The sequence below is a fragment of the Anomaloglossus baeobatrachus genome, chromosome 2 (genome assembly GCF_048569485.1).
Source record: "Anomaloglossus baeobatrachus isolate aAnoBae1 chromosome 2, aAnoBae1.hap1, whole genome shotgun sequence".
Classification (NCBI taxonomy): Eukaryota; Metazoa; Chordata; class Amphibia; order Anura; family Aromobatidae; genus Anomaloglossus; species Anomaloglossus baeobatrachus.
The window spans coordinates 310,987,536-310,999,729 of record NC_134354.1 but is presented as its reverse complement, the minus strand read 5'-3'; the positions used below and the strand labels follow the sequence as shown (position 1 = coordinate 310,999,729).

General features: G+C 47.8%; 1 protein-coding gene across 3 annotated transcripts in view; it reads right to left on the bottom strand.

Annotated features, from left to right (window-relative positions):
- The window catches only part of SCUBE3 (signal peptide, CUB domain and EGF like domain containing 3), a 1,252,506-nt gene that overhangs the window by 309,410 nt on the left and 930,902 nt on the right, over window positions 1–12,194 (bottom strand). For 2 of the 3 annotated variants that reach the window (XM_075335886.1, XM_075335887.1), the window contains one exon: window positions 10,625–10,822. In XM_075335886.1, the coding sequence (XP_075192001.1) occupies window positions 10,625–10,822 (198 nt within the window). Of the gene's footprint in view, window positions 1–10,624; window positions 10,823–12,194 lie in introns of those variants that run through there. The other variant, XM_075335888.1, reaches the window with a different exon arrangement.

Below are 12,194 nucleotides of genomic sequence, written 5' to 3'. Positions count from 1 at the left end.
TGGCTGCTGGATATCTTTGTTTTCTATCCCTGGCCCAGTGTGCCCAGTTAGATTGATTCATAACTACATAGCTATGCGCCACGGTAACTCTTCATTCCTAGTTCATGAAGATGGTTCCCCTCTTACGAGATTCCAATTCTTGGCGGTCTTATGTAAATATTTAACGTCTCTGGGTCTTCCTGCCAGCGAGTTCGGTACTCACTCTTTTCAGATCGGGGCGGCGACTGAGGCCACCCGGGCAGGATTACCCAATGATGTCATTCAGCGCATAGGCCGGTGGCGTTCTGCATGTTTCGCGAGATATATTAGACCGGAATTATTGCTTCTTTAATCAATCCTTCTTACTGGCTTTTAAACGTTTTTTTTATTGTATATGTGTCACTAACAGTTTTTTTCTTTTAGGCGCTGCTAAACCCGTAATTTGGTTACTTGGCCACTCTTATATTTTCTGGGCAGCACAGCGGGCATGAGAATCGACCTGGAGGATGGGCCCTTGGATTTTGCGGTTTCGAGGTCAATTGGAGAAGCATCAGGGGTCTCATATGGCCTCAAGTTCTACCTGAAGTTGTGGAGATTGCCAGGTCTGCCCTATCTCCAGTGGTCCTCGTCATTCATGCCGGGGGAAATGACCTCGGTTCCCGCCAAATGTTTGGCGGAAGTTATCACCACCATGAGATCAGACTTAGACAAGTTTCACGGCTTTTTTCCTGAGCTTGTCATTGTTTGGTCCGAGGTTGTTTCCCAGCTTGTTTGGCGAAGGGCTCAAGGAGCTGCAGCTCTTGAGCGCTCTAGGCGGACGCTCAATTCGTGTATTTCACGTTTTGTGCGTTTTAAATTAGGAATTGTCATTAGACACAGACAATTGGAGGGGAACAATTCGTCCCTGATGTTAAATGATGGCGTACAATTAAACGTCATCAGACTAGACATATTTTTGTCTGGCCTGCAAGATGGTATTGAGCAGACCTTGTTCTTCATGGGTGGGGGTCGGAGCACAGTCTAGGGCCTCTGCTGTGCTCCGAGGCGGTTTTGAGCCAAACAGGTGTTCGGCCTGGCACAATGTTTCGTTTGTAAGTTATTGATTAATAATGATTAATTGAGCTATGACCGACCTCCATCCACAGGAAAAGATGAGAGTTGTTTATTTTTGATAAAGCTCTCCTAATAAAGTTTGTATTTTGGTTAATTTTAGACTCGGAGTGGTTAATCGGACATGGGAGGATCTTGGTTAAAATATAATTTAGGGCATGTCAGTGTTTTATTGAATGCACCCTGACTGCTGTGCCCTGGCAGTAAGGGGTTAAGGATCCTCTCATGTCCGATTATCCCTCCCTCCCCTTCTGAGGTTTTTATTCAATGGGAATGTTCCCATGATCCCACTCTTTCCCCTATAAATATTCCCCCTCTTCCTGATCCCGGTCTCTCCTCACCTTGTGAGATCCGGACGCAGCTGTCCCACCCTCCCTACCTAACTTTCAGTTCGTTTATTCAAGTCACAGCAGTTTTGAGCCAAACAGGTGTTCGGTTACGAAAGCAAAAGTGCGCCGGGAGTCCGGCCGGCACAATGTTTCGTTTGTAAGTTATTGATTAATGATGGTTAATTGAGCTGTGACCGACCTCCATCCACAAGAAAAGATGAGAGTTGTTTATTTTTGATAAAGCTCTCCTAATAAAGCTTGTATTTTGGTTAATTTTGGTCTCGGAGTGGTTAATCGGACATGGGAGGGTCTTTGTTGTGGCGTTTCGGGTCTCAGCAGTCTACTGTGGGGGGAAAGAGACATCATAGTCAGTACTCCTGCTGCAGGAGGAGTGTGCCACCCCCTTAGAGACCTTACCGGATTGGGATACTTCTTCTTGCCAGTTCTGCAAACCGGTTATGATTTTAACAACCGTTCAGGAAAACTGATAAGAACCATCTGAATTCCACCCCTGCATGGACATCCTAATGTACAGGTAGCAGATATCATCTTTACAAGTGGCATACTATGCTATTAATAAAGCAAGTCACACAACTCTATTTCTAGAGCATTGCCATTCTAATATAACCTTCTTATAACCTGGCCATTCTAATACAAGGTTTCTGAGTAGTGTTGAGCAAGTAGTTAACTATTTGTACTCCTACGCTGTTAGCAAGTACTGTCCGTTACTCGCATATTCATTACAAGTAGTGGGCGCAATGTAAGTCAATGGGAAACACTTGCTAAGTAGCGAGTAACCCAAAAGCCATACTATTCGCTACTCGCACGAAAAGTACGACGTTCGGGTTACTCGCTACATAGTGAGTATTTCCCATTGACTTACATTGCGCCCACTACTTGTAACGAATATGCAAGTAGCGGACAGTATTCGCTAACAGCATAGCGAGTACGAATAGTTAACTACTCGCTCAACACTGTTTCTGAGCAGACACAATATTCAAATAGTGTAGGTGTGATACAATAATGGCATAGAGCACCTCAGCTGTAAAAAAATATACTTCACTCGTGAATCTGTATGTACAGTATCTAGTGCATATACTGTATTAAATGGGAATCTGTAACCAAGTTTTGCCATCTAATCTAAGAACAGCATAATATAGAGATTTTTATTCCAGGGATTCGTCACTTACTGGGCTGCTGGCTGCAGGTTTGATAACATTTGTATTGTATCAGAAGAAGTTTATTGTGACGCCCTGGCCTATCAGGTCGTCACAGGGTATTGTGCAACCTGCCCTTCTGCACAGTATCCACCCTCCTTGGTTAACAGATGCCAGTCCTTTGGTGTTGTTAACAGTTAGTCCAATAAAAATCCTAGGAACACTTCCCACTTGAACCTACCAGACACACCATTGGGGGGCCTGAAGGGAATAGGGCCGCCCACATGGGGGGTTGGTAAGGAGAAAGTGAGGACAGTGACAGTTGAGAGTTGAGAGTGAAAGAGAGAGGAGGTGAAATGGCTCTCGTGAGGAGAGGCCACGGAGGAGAGCTCCTATATTCTAGGTGGCAGACGTTGGTCTGGGCCTGGTAGGAGATGGAACCTCGGTCGCAGGGGACAGTGTCAAGGGGCACGGACTGCCGAGGAGGGCAGCCGGCGGCCTTGAGCTATCACCGGGCAGGGGCCAAGGCACGACGGGGTACATGGACCTCAGGCCGGAAAGTAGCTTCACGCGTTCCGGTAATTTACCCGACGTGGGTGAAGACTTCAAGTGTCATCTCCAACCCGCTCCAAAATCGGGGTACTAGTGCACCGATGGGATAGGACTTTCCCACTACAGTCCAAAGAAATCCTACGCGTGAACCCTGAGAGCAAGCTCACTCCGTTAGCCATACGGGTGAGCGGGACCCGGAGAGTTTCATACCAACGGGTCCAAGTGAGACTAAAGTGCCAGGGATAGGGCCACAGACCAACAACAACACCGAGGGCATGGATCCAAGCGTGCTCCCCGAAGACTACGGTGGTGCTCAGAACTTTGGTTTACAAGTTGTCGGTGTGGTTATTCTGAGACAGAGTGAGTACATTGAAAATTCCCTGCACCTATCCCTGAACAGCACCCAAACATCTCCTATCATCAATGGGCCCCCAGGACACAAACCCCCTACCCACGGAGGGGTTAAACATCAGGCTGCCACACCATCGTCACCGGGCTCCCCAACGGCAGCGGTGGTCTCTCATATTACCACGCACCGTGGGTGGTGTCACGAACTTTCCAAAATCCCCTTGTACATATCTTCCCCCTTCCTTTTAATCGAGTGGCCGCGCGACCCCCGGGTCCAGAGACCCCTCGAGCTGGCAGCAGCAGCCTGGCTGCTCACCCAGGGGTAGTACACCTCGAAAAAAACCTGGCGTCACGAACAGGATATGAGCAGGACCCACTTACCTGGGTGATGTGTGCCTTGAAAGCCGAAGACCTTGAGTCAAAGTTTTGTTTCCCACTAATTCCGCCATTTTCCGCCATTATTTCGCGCCAAAACCCCGTCTTCTCCGAGAAAGCATGCAAAGATTAAGGCCCGCCCCTAGTCTTCCTGAAGAGGCCTGACCCGGAAGTTCCCAGAGGGCCACGGTCAGCGAGAGAGTGCTGCGAAAAGACTGAGGGGGCGGGCCAGAATGTGTTACTAGCAGAAGTGGAGCAGGGACGCCAGGACTCTTTCACAACATTCCTTGAAGACGCAGTGGCAAGATGGCGGAGAGAGACTGGTCCCCGGAGCATGCTGTCCCTGGGACCGCAGCATGGATAGAGGAGGAAACAGAGCAGCTGTGCCAGAGGATGCGGACGCAATTCCTCTTCATTCTGAACCACTGGAGGGAAGAGATGAGGAGCCTGGCGGTGGCGGTGCGAGCCTGTGAGATTGAAATCCCACGTGAAGAGAGGGTAAGCGGTTACCTAGTCCCTGCTGATTGCACAAATCCGGCAAAAGTGGCTGAGGGATCCAGACCGTCCCCGCTCGTGGTGAGCGCTCCACAGCCGACTACCCTGTCCTCAGGGGACGCCGAGCTGCCCCCACCAACCCCGGCAGCGGAACCTTCAGTATGTTTACCAGAGCCTCCAGCTGCAGAGATCCAGAGCAAGGCCCTCATTCCAGCCACGGCAGCGGTCCCCCAGACACCGGCCTGTCCAGACCCGGCCGTATCACCGGGCCCGTCCTCAGAGGCTGAGTACCCGGTCCCTGCAACCCCGGCTGCGGAGCAGCCGGTTCACCTGTCTACACCAGTGGGAGCGGAACCAAGATGTCTGCCGGTTCCGCTACCACGCGGCATCCCGACGGCTGTCAGGGCCGCAGAAGTCTATTTACCACCAGTGCCAGATGCTGAAATACAGCCAAACATCGATCCCTGTGCTTGAGAAGTGCACGGGTGGCAGCTACTACAATTCCGTGCGAAAACGGTAGCCAGAGAGCAACGCCGGAGAAGAGTTGCCGCTCAAGAGCTCGTGAGTGGAAGTGCCACCTGGGTCTGGGGCTCATGGTATGGTGGCCAGAGGCTACGCTGTGCCCTGGAAGGGCCACCGGCGCAAGGTGATCGTGATTGCCCGTTGCAATAATGCAGCAGTTAAGAATGTTAAATTTTACAGTACTAACAGTTGCGATGCCATAGAATGTTCGGTATCTGTGTTTCGTTTATTATTTTCCACAGTTTTTTATTTTTCATGTAGAAAATGTTAGTGAATCAACCAATTTTTAATGAAACGAGTGAAAGTAACCTGGTTTTCTAAAAAACTTGCCAAAGTGTGTACACCGGTACATGGACTCCGTTAAGTTTCATATATTTTAAGTAAAAATGGACCACGGTCACAGAACTGCCGTGACCAACACAAACGTGTGTCTTGTATAATAGTTGCACCTCTTGTGCCAGCCAGAGTCGTCAAAATCACGACACTCGGGACCTTAACCTGGTCATGGACACTTTAGGTTTCCAGGGGGAACAGGTTGTTTGGGTGGCGGGTTACTGGGATCCGGGACGTTGGGACTGGACTGTCACAGGAAGGGGCTGCAACGGAGCAGGTTGAGTCTCCGTTACCCGTAAAACCGGTATCGTCCCAGCGTGGGCGACGAACTCTAGTGTGGTATTTTAGTAACATTAAGTGCATTACCTCCCCTGTGTGGGATGGACCTGTTAAAATAAAAATATGTTAACTTATTTTCCTTTTCAGTTCCAGCAAAACAAAATAAACCTCTGTCATCCTGTAGCTCGCTGATGAGCTACGTTTAACCAAGGGGAAATGTGACGCCCTGGCCTATCAGATCGTCACAGGGTATTGTGCAACCTGCCCTTCTGCACAGTATCCACCCTCCTTGGTTAACGGATGCCAGTCCTCTGGTGTTGTTAACAGCTAGTTCAATAAAAATCCTAGGAACACTTCTCACTTGAACCTACCAGACACACCATTGGGGGGCCTGAAGGGAATAGGGCCACCCACATGGGGGGTTGGTAAGGAGAAAGTGAGGACAGTGACAGTTGAAAGTTGAGAGTGAAGGAGAGAGGAGGTGAAGTGACTCTCGTGAGGAGAGGCCACGGAGGAGAGCTCCTGTATACTAGGTGGCAGACGTTGGTCTGGACCTGGTAGGAGCTGGAACCCCGGTTGCAGGGGACAGTGTCAAGGGGCACGGACCGCCGAGGAGGGCAGCCGGCGGCCTTGAGCTATCACCGGGCAGGGGCCAAGGCACGACGGGGTACGTGGACCCCAGGCCAGAAAGTAGCTTCACGCGTTCCGGTAATTTACCCGATGGAGGAGAAGACTTCAAGTGTCATCCCCAACCCGCTCCAAAATCGGGGTTCCAGCGCACCGATGGGATAAGACTTTCCTACTACAGTCCAAAGAAATCCTACGCGTGAACCCTGAGAACAAGCTCACTCCGTTAGCCATACAGGTGAGCGGGATGCGGAGAGTTTCATACCAACGGGTCCAAGTGAGACTAAAGTGCCAGGGATAGGGCCACAGACCAACAACAACACCGAGGGCATGGATCTAGGCATGCTCCCCGCAGACTACGGTGGTGCTCAGAACTTTGGTTTACAAGTTGTCGGTGTGGTTATTCTGGGACTGAGTGAGTACATTGGAAATCCCCTGCACCTATCCCTCAACGGCACCCAAACATCTCCCATCACCAACGGGCCACCAGGACACAAACCCCCTACCCACGGAGGGGTTAAACATCAGGCTGTCACACCATCGTCACCGGGCTCCCCAACGGCAGCGGTCTCATATTACCACGCACCGTGGGTGGCGTCACGAACTTTCCAAAATCCCCTTGTACATATTGTACATATCTTCCCCCTTCCTTTTAATCAAATGGCCGCGCGACCCCCGGGCCCAGAGACCCCTCGAGCCACCGCGGATTCGGATCCGAGCGGCGGCAGCAGCCCGGCTGCTTGCCCAGGGGCGGTACATTATCATGACTAGGGTATTGTAAAGCATCTACAGCACTATTAAATAAAGAATTACTGCTGAGTGACAATGGAATATATATGGCGAGGCCACAGCAGAATTTATTAAGTACAACATGTAAATGAGCATAATAAACACCATTACTTTTCCTGAAGAGATTCTGCATAACCCATTAACACTGAACAGTACTTATCACCACAATCTCCACTCACACCACTCCATCTCGGGTTGATGGTACTGCCTAAAAAACAATTTCTTGTTCCCCGGGAACAGCCCCAGCAGGAAATAGCCACAAATACTAAAGAGGTGTGACCCCCGACACCATTATGCAGGGCTATCCCTAACCTCTTCATCTCCAAGACGAGTGGGTGTGAACCCTTTCACCAGAGAGTCATGCCAAACTTTAACCTCCTTACCCACACCTTTTCTTAGGTTCAAACCCCAGAGGTCAAAAACCACCTCATTCAAGTGTATCCCATCCTCTCTAAGAAAATCCAGATTGGGAATCTCCATCTCTATGTGATAAACCACCAAACTACCATTCCTTGTAACAAAGCTAGACACTGTTCTATTCACCAGCCCCTCAGCTTTGTTTATCCTATCAACTGAAGGAGCATTGTGCCAATTGAAACGAGCTGAAATCTCTGACCATGCCAAAATGATATTTGGAAATAAAGACCAAATGTGAAGCAAATCAAATTTAATATCACTTATCAAATCTCTGGATGACCTAATTCCAAGATCATTACCTCCCACGTGGAACCCCAGCACATGCAGGGACTGATCTAATTAAGAATAATAATGCAACTGGAAAGTCCTATCCCCCTCGTTGCGCTAGTACCCCGATTTTGGAGCGGGTGGAGAACGGATCTTGAAGGCTCCGTTCTCATCGGGTGAATTATCAGGTTGCCTGAAGCTACTCCCTGACCTAGGGTCCACGTACCCCTTCGTGCCCTGGCCCCAGCCCGGTGATGGTACAAGGCCACCGGCTGTCCTCCACGACAATATCGTGCCCCTTGTCATGATCCCCTGCGACCAGGGTTCCAGCTCCTACCAGGCGCAGACTACCGTCTGCTACCTAGTACTTCCAAGGAGCTCGGCTCCTGACCTCCTCTTGCCTTGCCTTCCAACACTACTCTACACCAACCTTCACTCTCAAACTCCAAACTTCAACTGAACTGCTTCTGACACTCCTGACCTCCCCTTAACCAACCCCCCCAAGTGGGCGACCCCATTACACTTAGGCCGTCCACTGGTGTGTCTGGTGGGTGTGGTGCAGAGTGTTCCTAGGATTTTGATTAGCTGGTTTTGGCAACACCATTGGTTAGGGACCCCTAACCAAGGAGGAGGTGGATATTGTACAGGAGGGCAGATTGCACAATACCCTATGACGACCTGATAGGCCAGGACGTCACACACCTATCCGGGCCTGAGCTGACACACCTGGAGAAAGTGATGGACTCCTCATTTATCTGCGCCTGGCAAAAGGGTGCTGTGGATTTTTGAGAGAGCCCAACGCCGAATTCAGTTGCTTCTGCAGACAGTTGCGGCCATGCTTCTCTGCTGCTTCTTTCAAGGAGGACAACACAGCTAGGTCTATAGTGTTGAAAGCAATGATGAAAAAGGAGGCAACCTGCTCCCTCCTCCATAATTCTCTTGCTGTGTCTGCACTGTGATGTGTTAAAACAGTAGGTGCAATGACGTCAATATCACTGTGCAGAGCTGCAGAACTTTCACCAAGGAGACCGGAGCACTGGGGGAAGAAGGAGAGGTGAGTATTTTTTTAAGCCACTGAGTACGCTGGTGGAGGACTACGGGGTGTGCATTATAATATATGGAGGACTATTGGGGTGAATTATAAGATATTGAAGACTATGGGGGTGCATTATACTATTTGAAGGACTATGGGGCATGTGAAGATCTGATGTTGTGAGTTGCATTAATCACCTAGGCAGGTTAACAATGTACAGTAAATATTCTTATCGGTTCCGTCCACGGTCTTATAGCATCTCCGGGTAGATGACCAAAATGAGATGTCCCCAGTTCCACTGCCCTTGTACCAGGTGATACCCACTGTCTCCCAACTTTTGGGTGGCAAGCAGCTTTTGTATCTCCCGCTGGTATAGTTTGTAGTCACAGTCTATGCTCCTCCAAACAACGGAAACCACGAACAAAGCACATAATACCACGAGCCAGCAACAACAACCCCCATTCTCTCATCAGTGTACTAAGTACCCCAAGCTGCTCCCCGGGGTCGTGAACAAACCTCTGGAAAACACCCCTTCAAAGCAAGCAGACTCGTCACTGGCTCTGGACTCCGCATGCTGTCTTCACCCGGCTCCGGTCATGCGGGACTGGCCTCAGTATTCCTTCCGGACTTTCCAAGGACACTCTCGGTATCCCGCCTGTGTTCCGGCTACTGTGCATCTAGGCCCTCTGGGGTGGTTGCCAGACAGTCCCTGTATAGGGGCTCGCTCTTGGTGGCCTCCCTGGGGGAGTCCGGTGCATGGTCCCGTGGGTCCACCCCTGGACTGAACGTAACAGTTACCCGATATTTACCCTGGCTACGTGTGCAGGGAGCTAGCGCTAAGCGGTGTACGCTGGTAACCAAGGTAAATATCAGGTTACTAAGCAAAGTGCTTTGCTTAGTTATCCGATATTTACCTTGGTTACCAGCGTACACGCTTACAGGCTGCCAGCGCTGGCTCCCTGCACACGTAACCAGGGTAAATATCGGGTAACTAAGCAATGTGTACCTTGGTTACCAAGCGCAGAGTCGCTGGTGGCTGGTCACTGGTGAGATCTGCCTGATTGACAGCTCGCCAGCAACCATGTAGCGACGCACCAGCGATCGTGACCAGGTCAAATCGTGGTCAGAATCGCTGGTACGTCGTTTAGTGAGACGGTACCCTAAGCTATTAGTTATCTCCAGGATAGCTGATAAGGTTGATAAGTGGGGTTCCAACTGCTGCGACCAACAACAATCAGAAGAATGAGGAACTTTTACCCCTATTAGAATAGAGCGACAGTGCGCATACCTGACTGCCACTCCATTTACTCTCTTTTTTTCGACAGCGCCATAGAGAGGGAATATAGCAGGAGTTAAGAATTCTCTTTCAGGAATAAAAATGTCTTATTCCTCTGATCAGCATTGTTCCCACCAGTGGAAAAGAAAGTGTGACAGGGAATATGTGAGTCACATCTTGCTATCTATTCCCGCCCCTGTCTGTATGCCTGCACTCGAATTAACAGGCGGGAATAGATGGCATGACCCGACCCACATATTCCCTTCCTGTTGCACCTGTCAATCAAATAGCAGTGCATTCCTGGAACTTTACTTGAAGATATTTCTGAAATAAAACATCCAATCTCAGAACAAAAGTTATGCTTACATTCAGCATCCTAGCGCCAGTATAAGACTGGCTTTACTTTATATATGAAAATCTTGCTGGTTGGTTCCTTTTAATTGGCCACAAAGGGACAGAACCCATTAAGGCAGTTTAAACAGCATCTAGGCATGATTTGGCATCTGCTAAGGCACAGTGAACTTTAGCAAGTAGAGATGTAAACCAGGCAAAGATGTTTAAAATGTAAACTTGTTTAATCTGGCCCTGATAAATGCAAGAAAGCTAAAAATGTTATAATAATTTGATTTATTATTAGATTAGTCATGTATACAGTGTTGCTGTATTTCATCAAATGTGAAGTCATGCTTTTTCCCCTGAAGTATTACAATTAGAAGCATCTTCTTTGCATAATTACCATTCTTGCGCATTACAAGGAGGTCTCCGCACTCATCTTCAGAGGGTAGGAAGATCTCTGGTACTACTAGTAGAATTTTACGTTTGGCAGGAGGGCTGATATTCCATGTGCAGTCCACATTTGAAGGATAGTTCCCTGGGAAATTTGGTGACTCTAAAAAGCCAGTATATTCTCCTAATTCTCCACCACAGTGTCGGTCTGCAAGAAACAATCAAACAAATTTTAGAGAGTTTTACAATGAAAACATTTTTTTTTAATCTAACTTTCCTAAGGTTTATGCATGTATTTAATCTACCTAAATTCTACAAGCTGCAGGACGTTAAGGAACATACCATATACTATGAGACTGCACAATGTTATGCATTCACATGTACTACGTGTACACCTTTTTATATATTCCTCATGCACTAAAATTGTGACAACTACAACCCCTGGCAAAAATTATGGACTCACCTGGCTCTGAGGATGTTTATTCAGTTGTTTACTTTTGTTTAAAAAAAGCAGATCACAGACATGGCACAAAACTAAAGTAATTTCAAATGTCAACTTTCTGGCTTTAAGAAACGCCAAAAAAAAAAATCATGAAAACATAATGTGCTAGCCAGTAATGATTACTTTTCAAAACCAAACAAGGGTAAAAATTATGGAATCACTCATTTTGAGGTAAAAATAATGGACTCACCCTGTAAGTTTTCATTCCCAAAACTAACACCTGCATCAAATAAGATCTGCTTGTTAGTATGCATCTAAACAGGAGGGATCACACGTCGGAGAGCTGTTGCACCAAGTGGGCTGACATGAATCATGGCTCCAACACGAGAGATGTCAATTGAAACAAAGGAGAGGGTTATCAAACTCTTAAAAGAGGGTAAATCATCACGCAATGTTGGTTGTTCACAGTCAGCTGTGTCTAAAATCTGGACCAAATACAAACAACATGGAAGGTTGTTAAAGGCAAACATACTGGTAGACCAAGGAAGACATCAAAGCGTCAAAACAGGAAACTTAAAGCAATATGTCTCCAAAACAGTAAATGCACAACAAAACAAATGAGGAACGAATGGGAGGAAACTGGAGTCAATGTCTGTGACCAAACTGTAAGAAACCGCCTAAAGAAAATGTGATTTACATTCAGAAAAGCTAAACAAACGCCATCATTAACACCTAAACAGAAAAAAACAAGGTTTACAATGGGCTAAGGAAAAGCAATGGTAGACTGTGGATGACTGGATGAAAGTCATATTCACTGATGAATCGCAAATCTGCATTGAGCAAGGTGATGATGCTAGAACTTTTGTTTGGTGTCGTTCCAATGAGATTTATAAAGATGACTGCCTGAAGAGAACATGTAAATTTCCATAGTCATTGATGATATGGGGCTGCATGTCGGGTAAAGGCACTGAGGAGATGGCTGTCATTACATCTTCAATCAATGTCCAAGTTTACATTGAAATTTTGGACACTTTTGTTATCCCATCAATTGAAAGGATGTTTGGGGATGATGAAATCATTTCTCATACATCCTGCCATAGAGAAAAACTGTGAAAATATGACTTGAAAGAAGTCACAT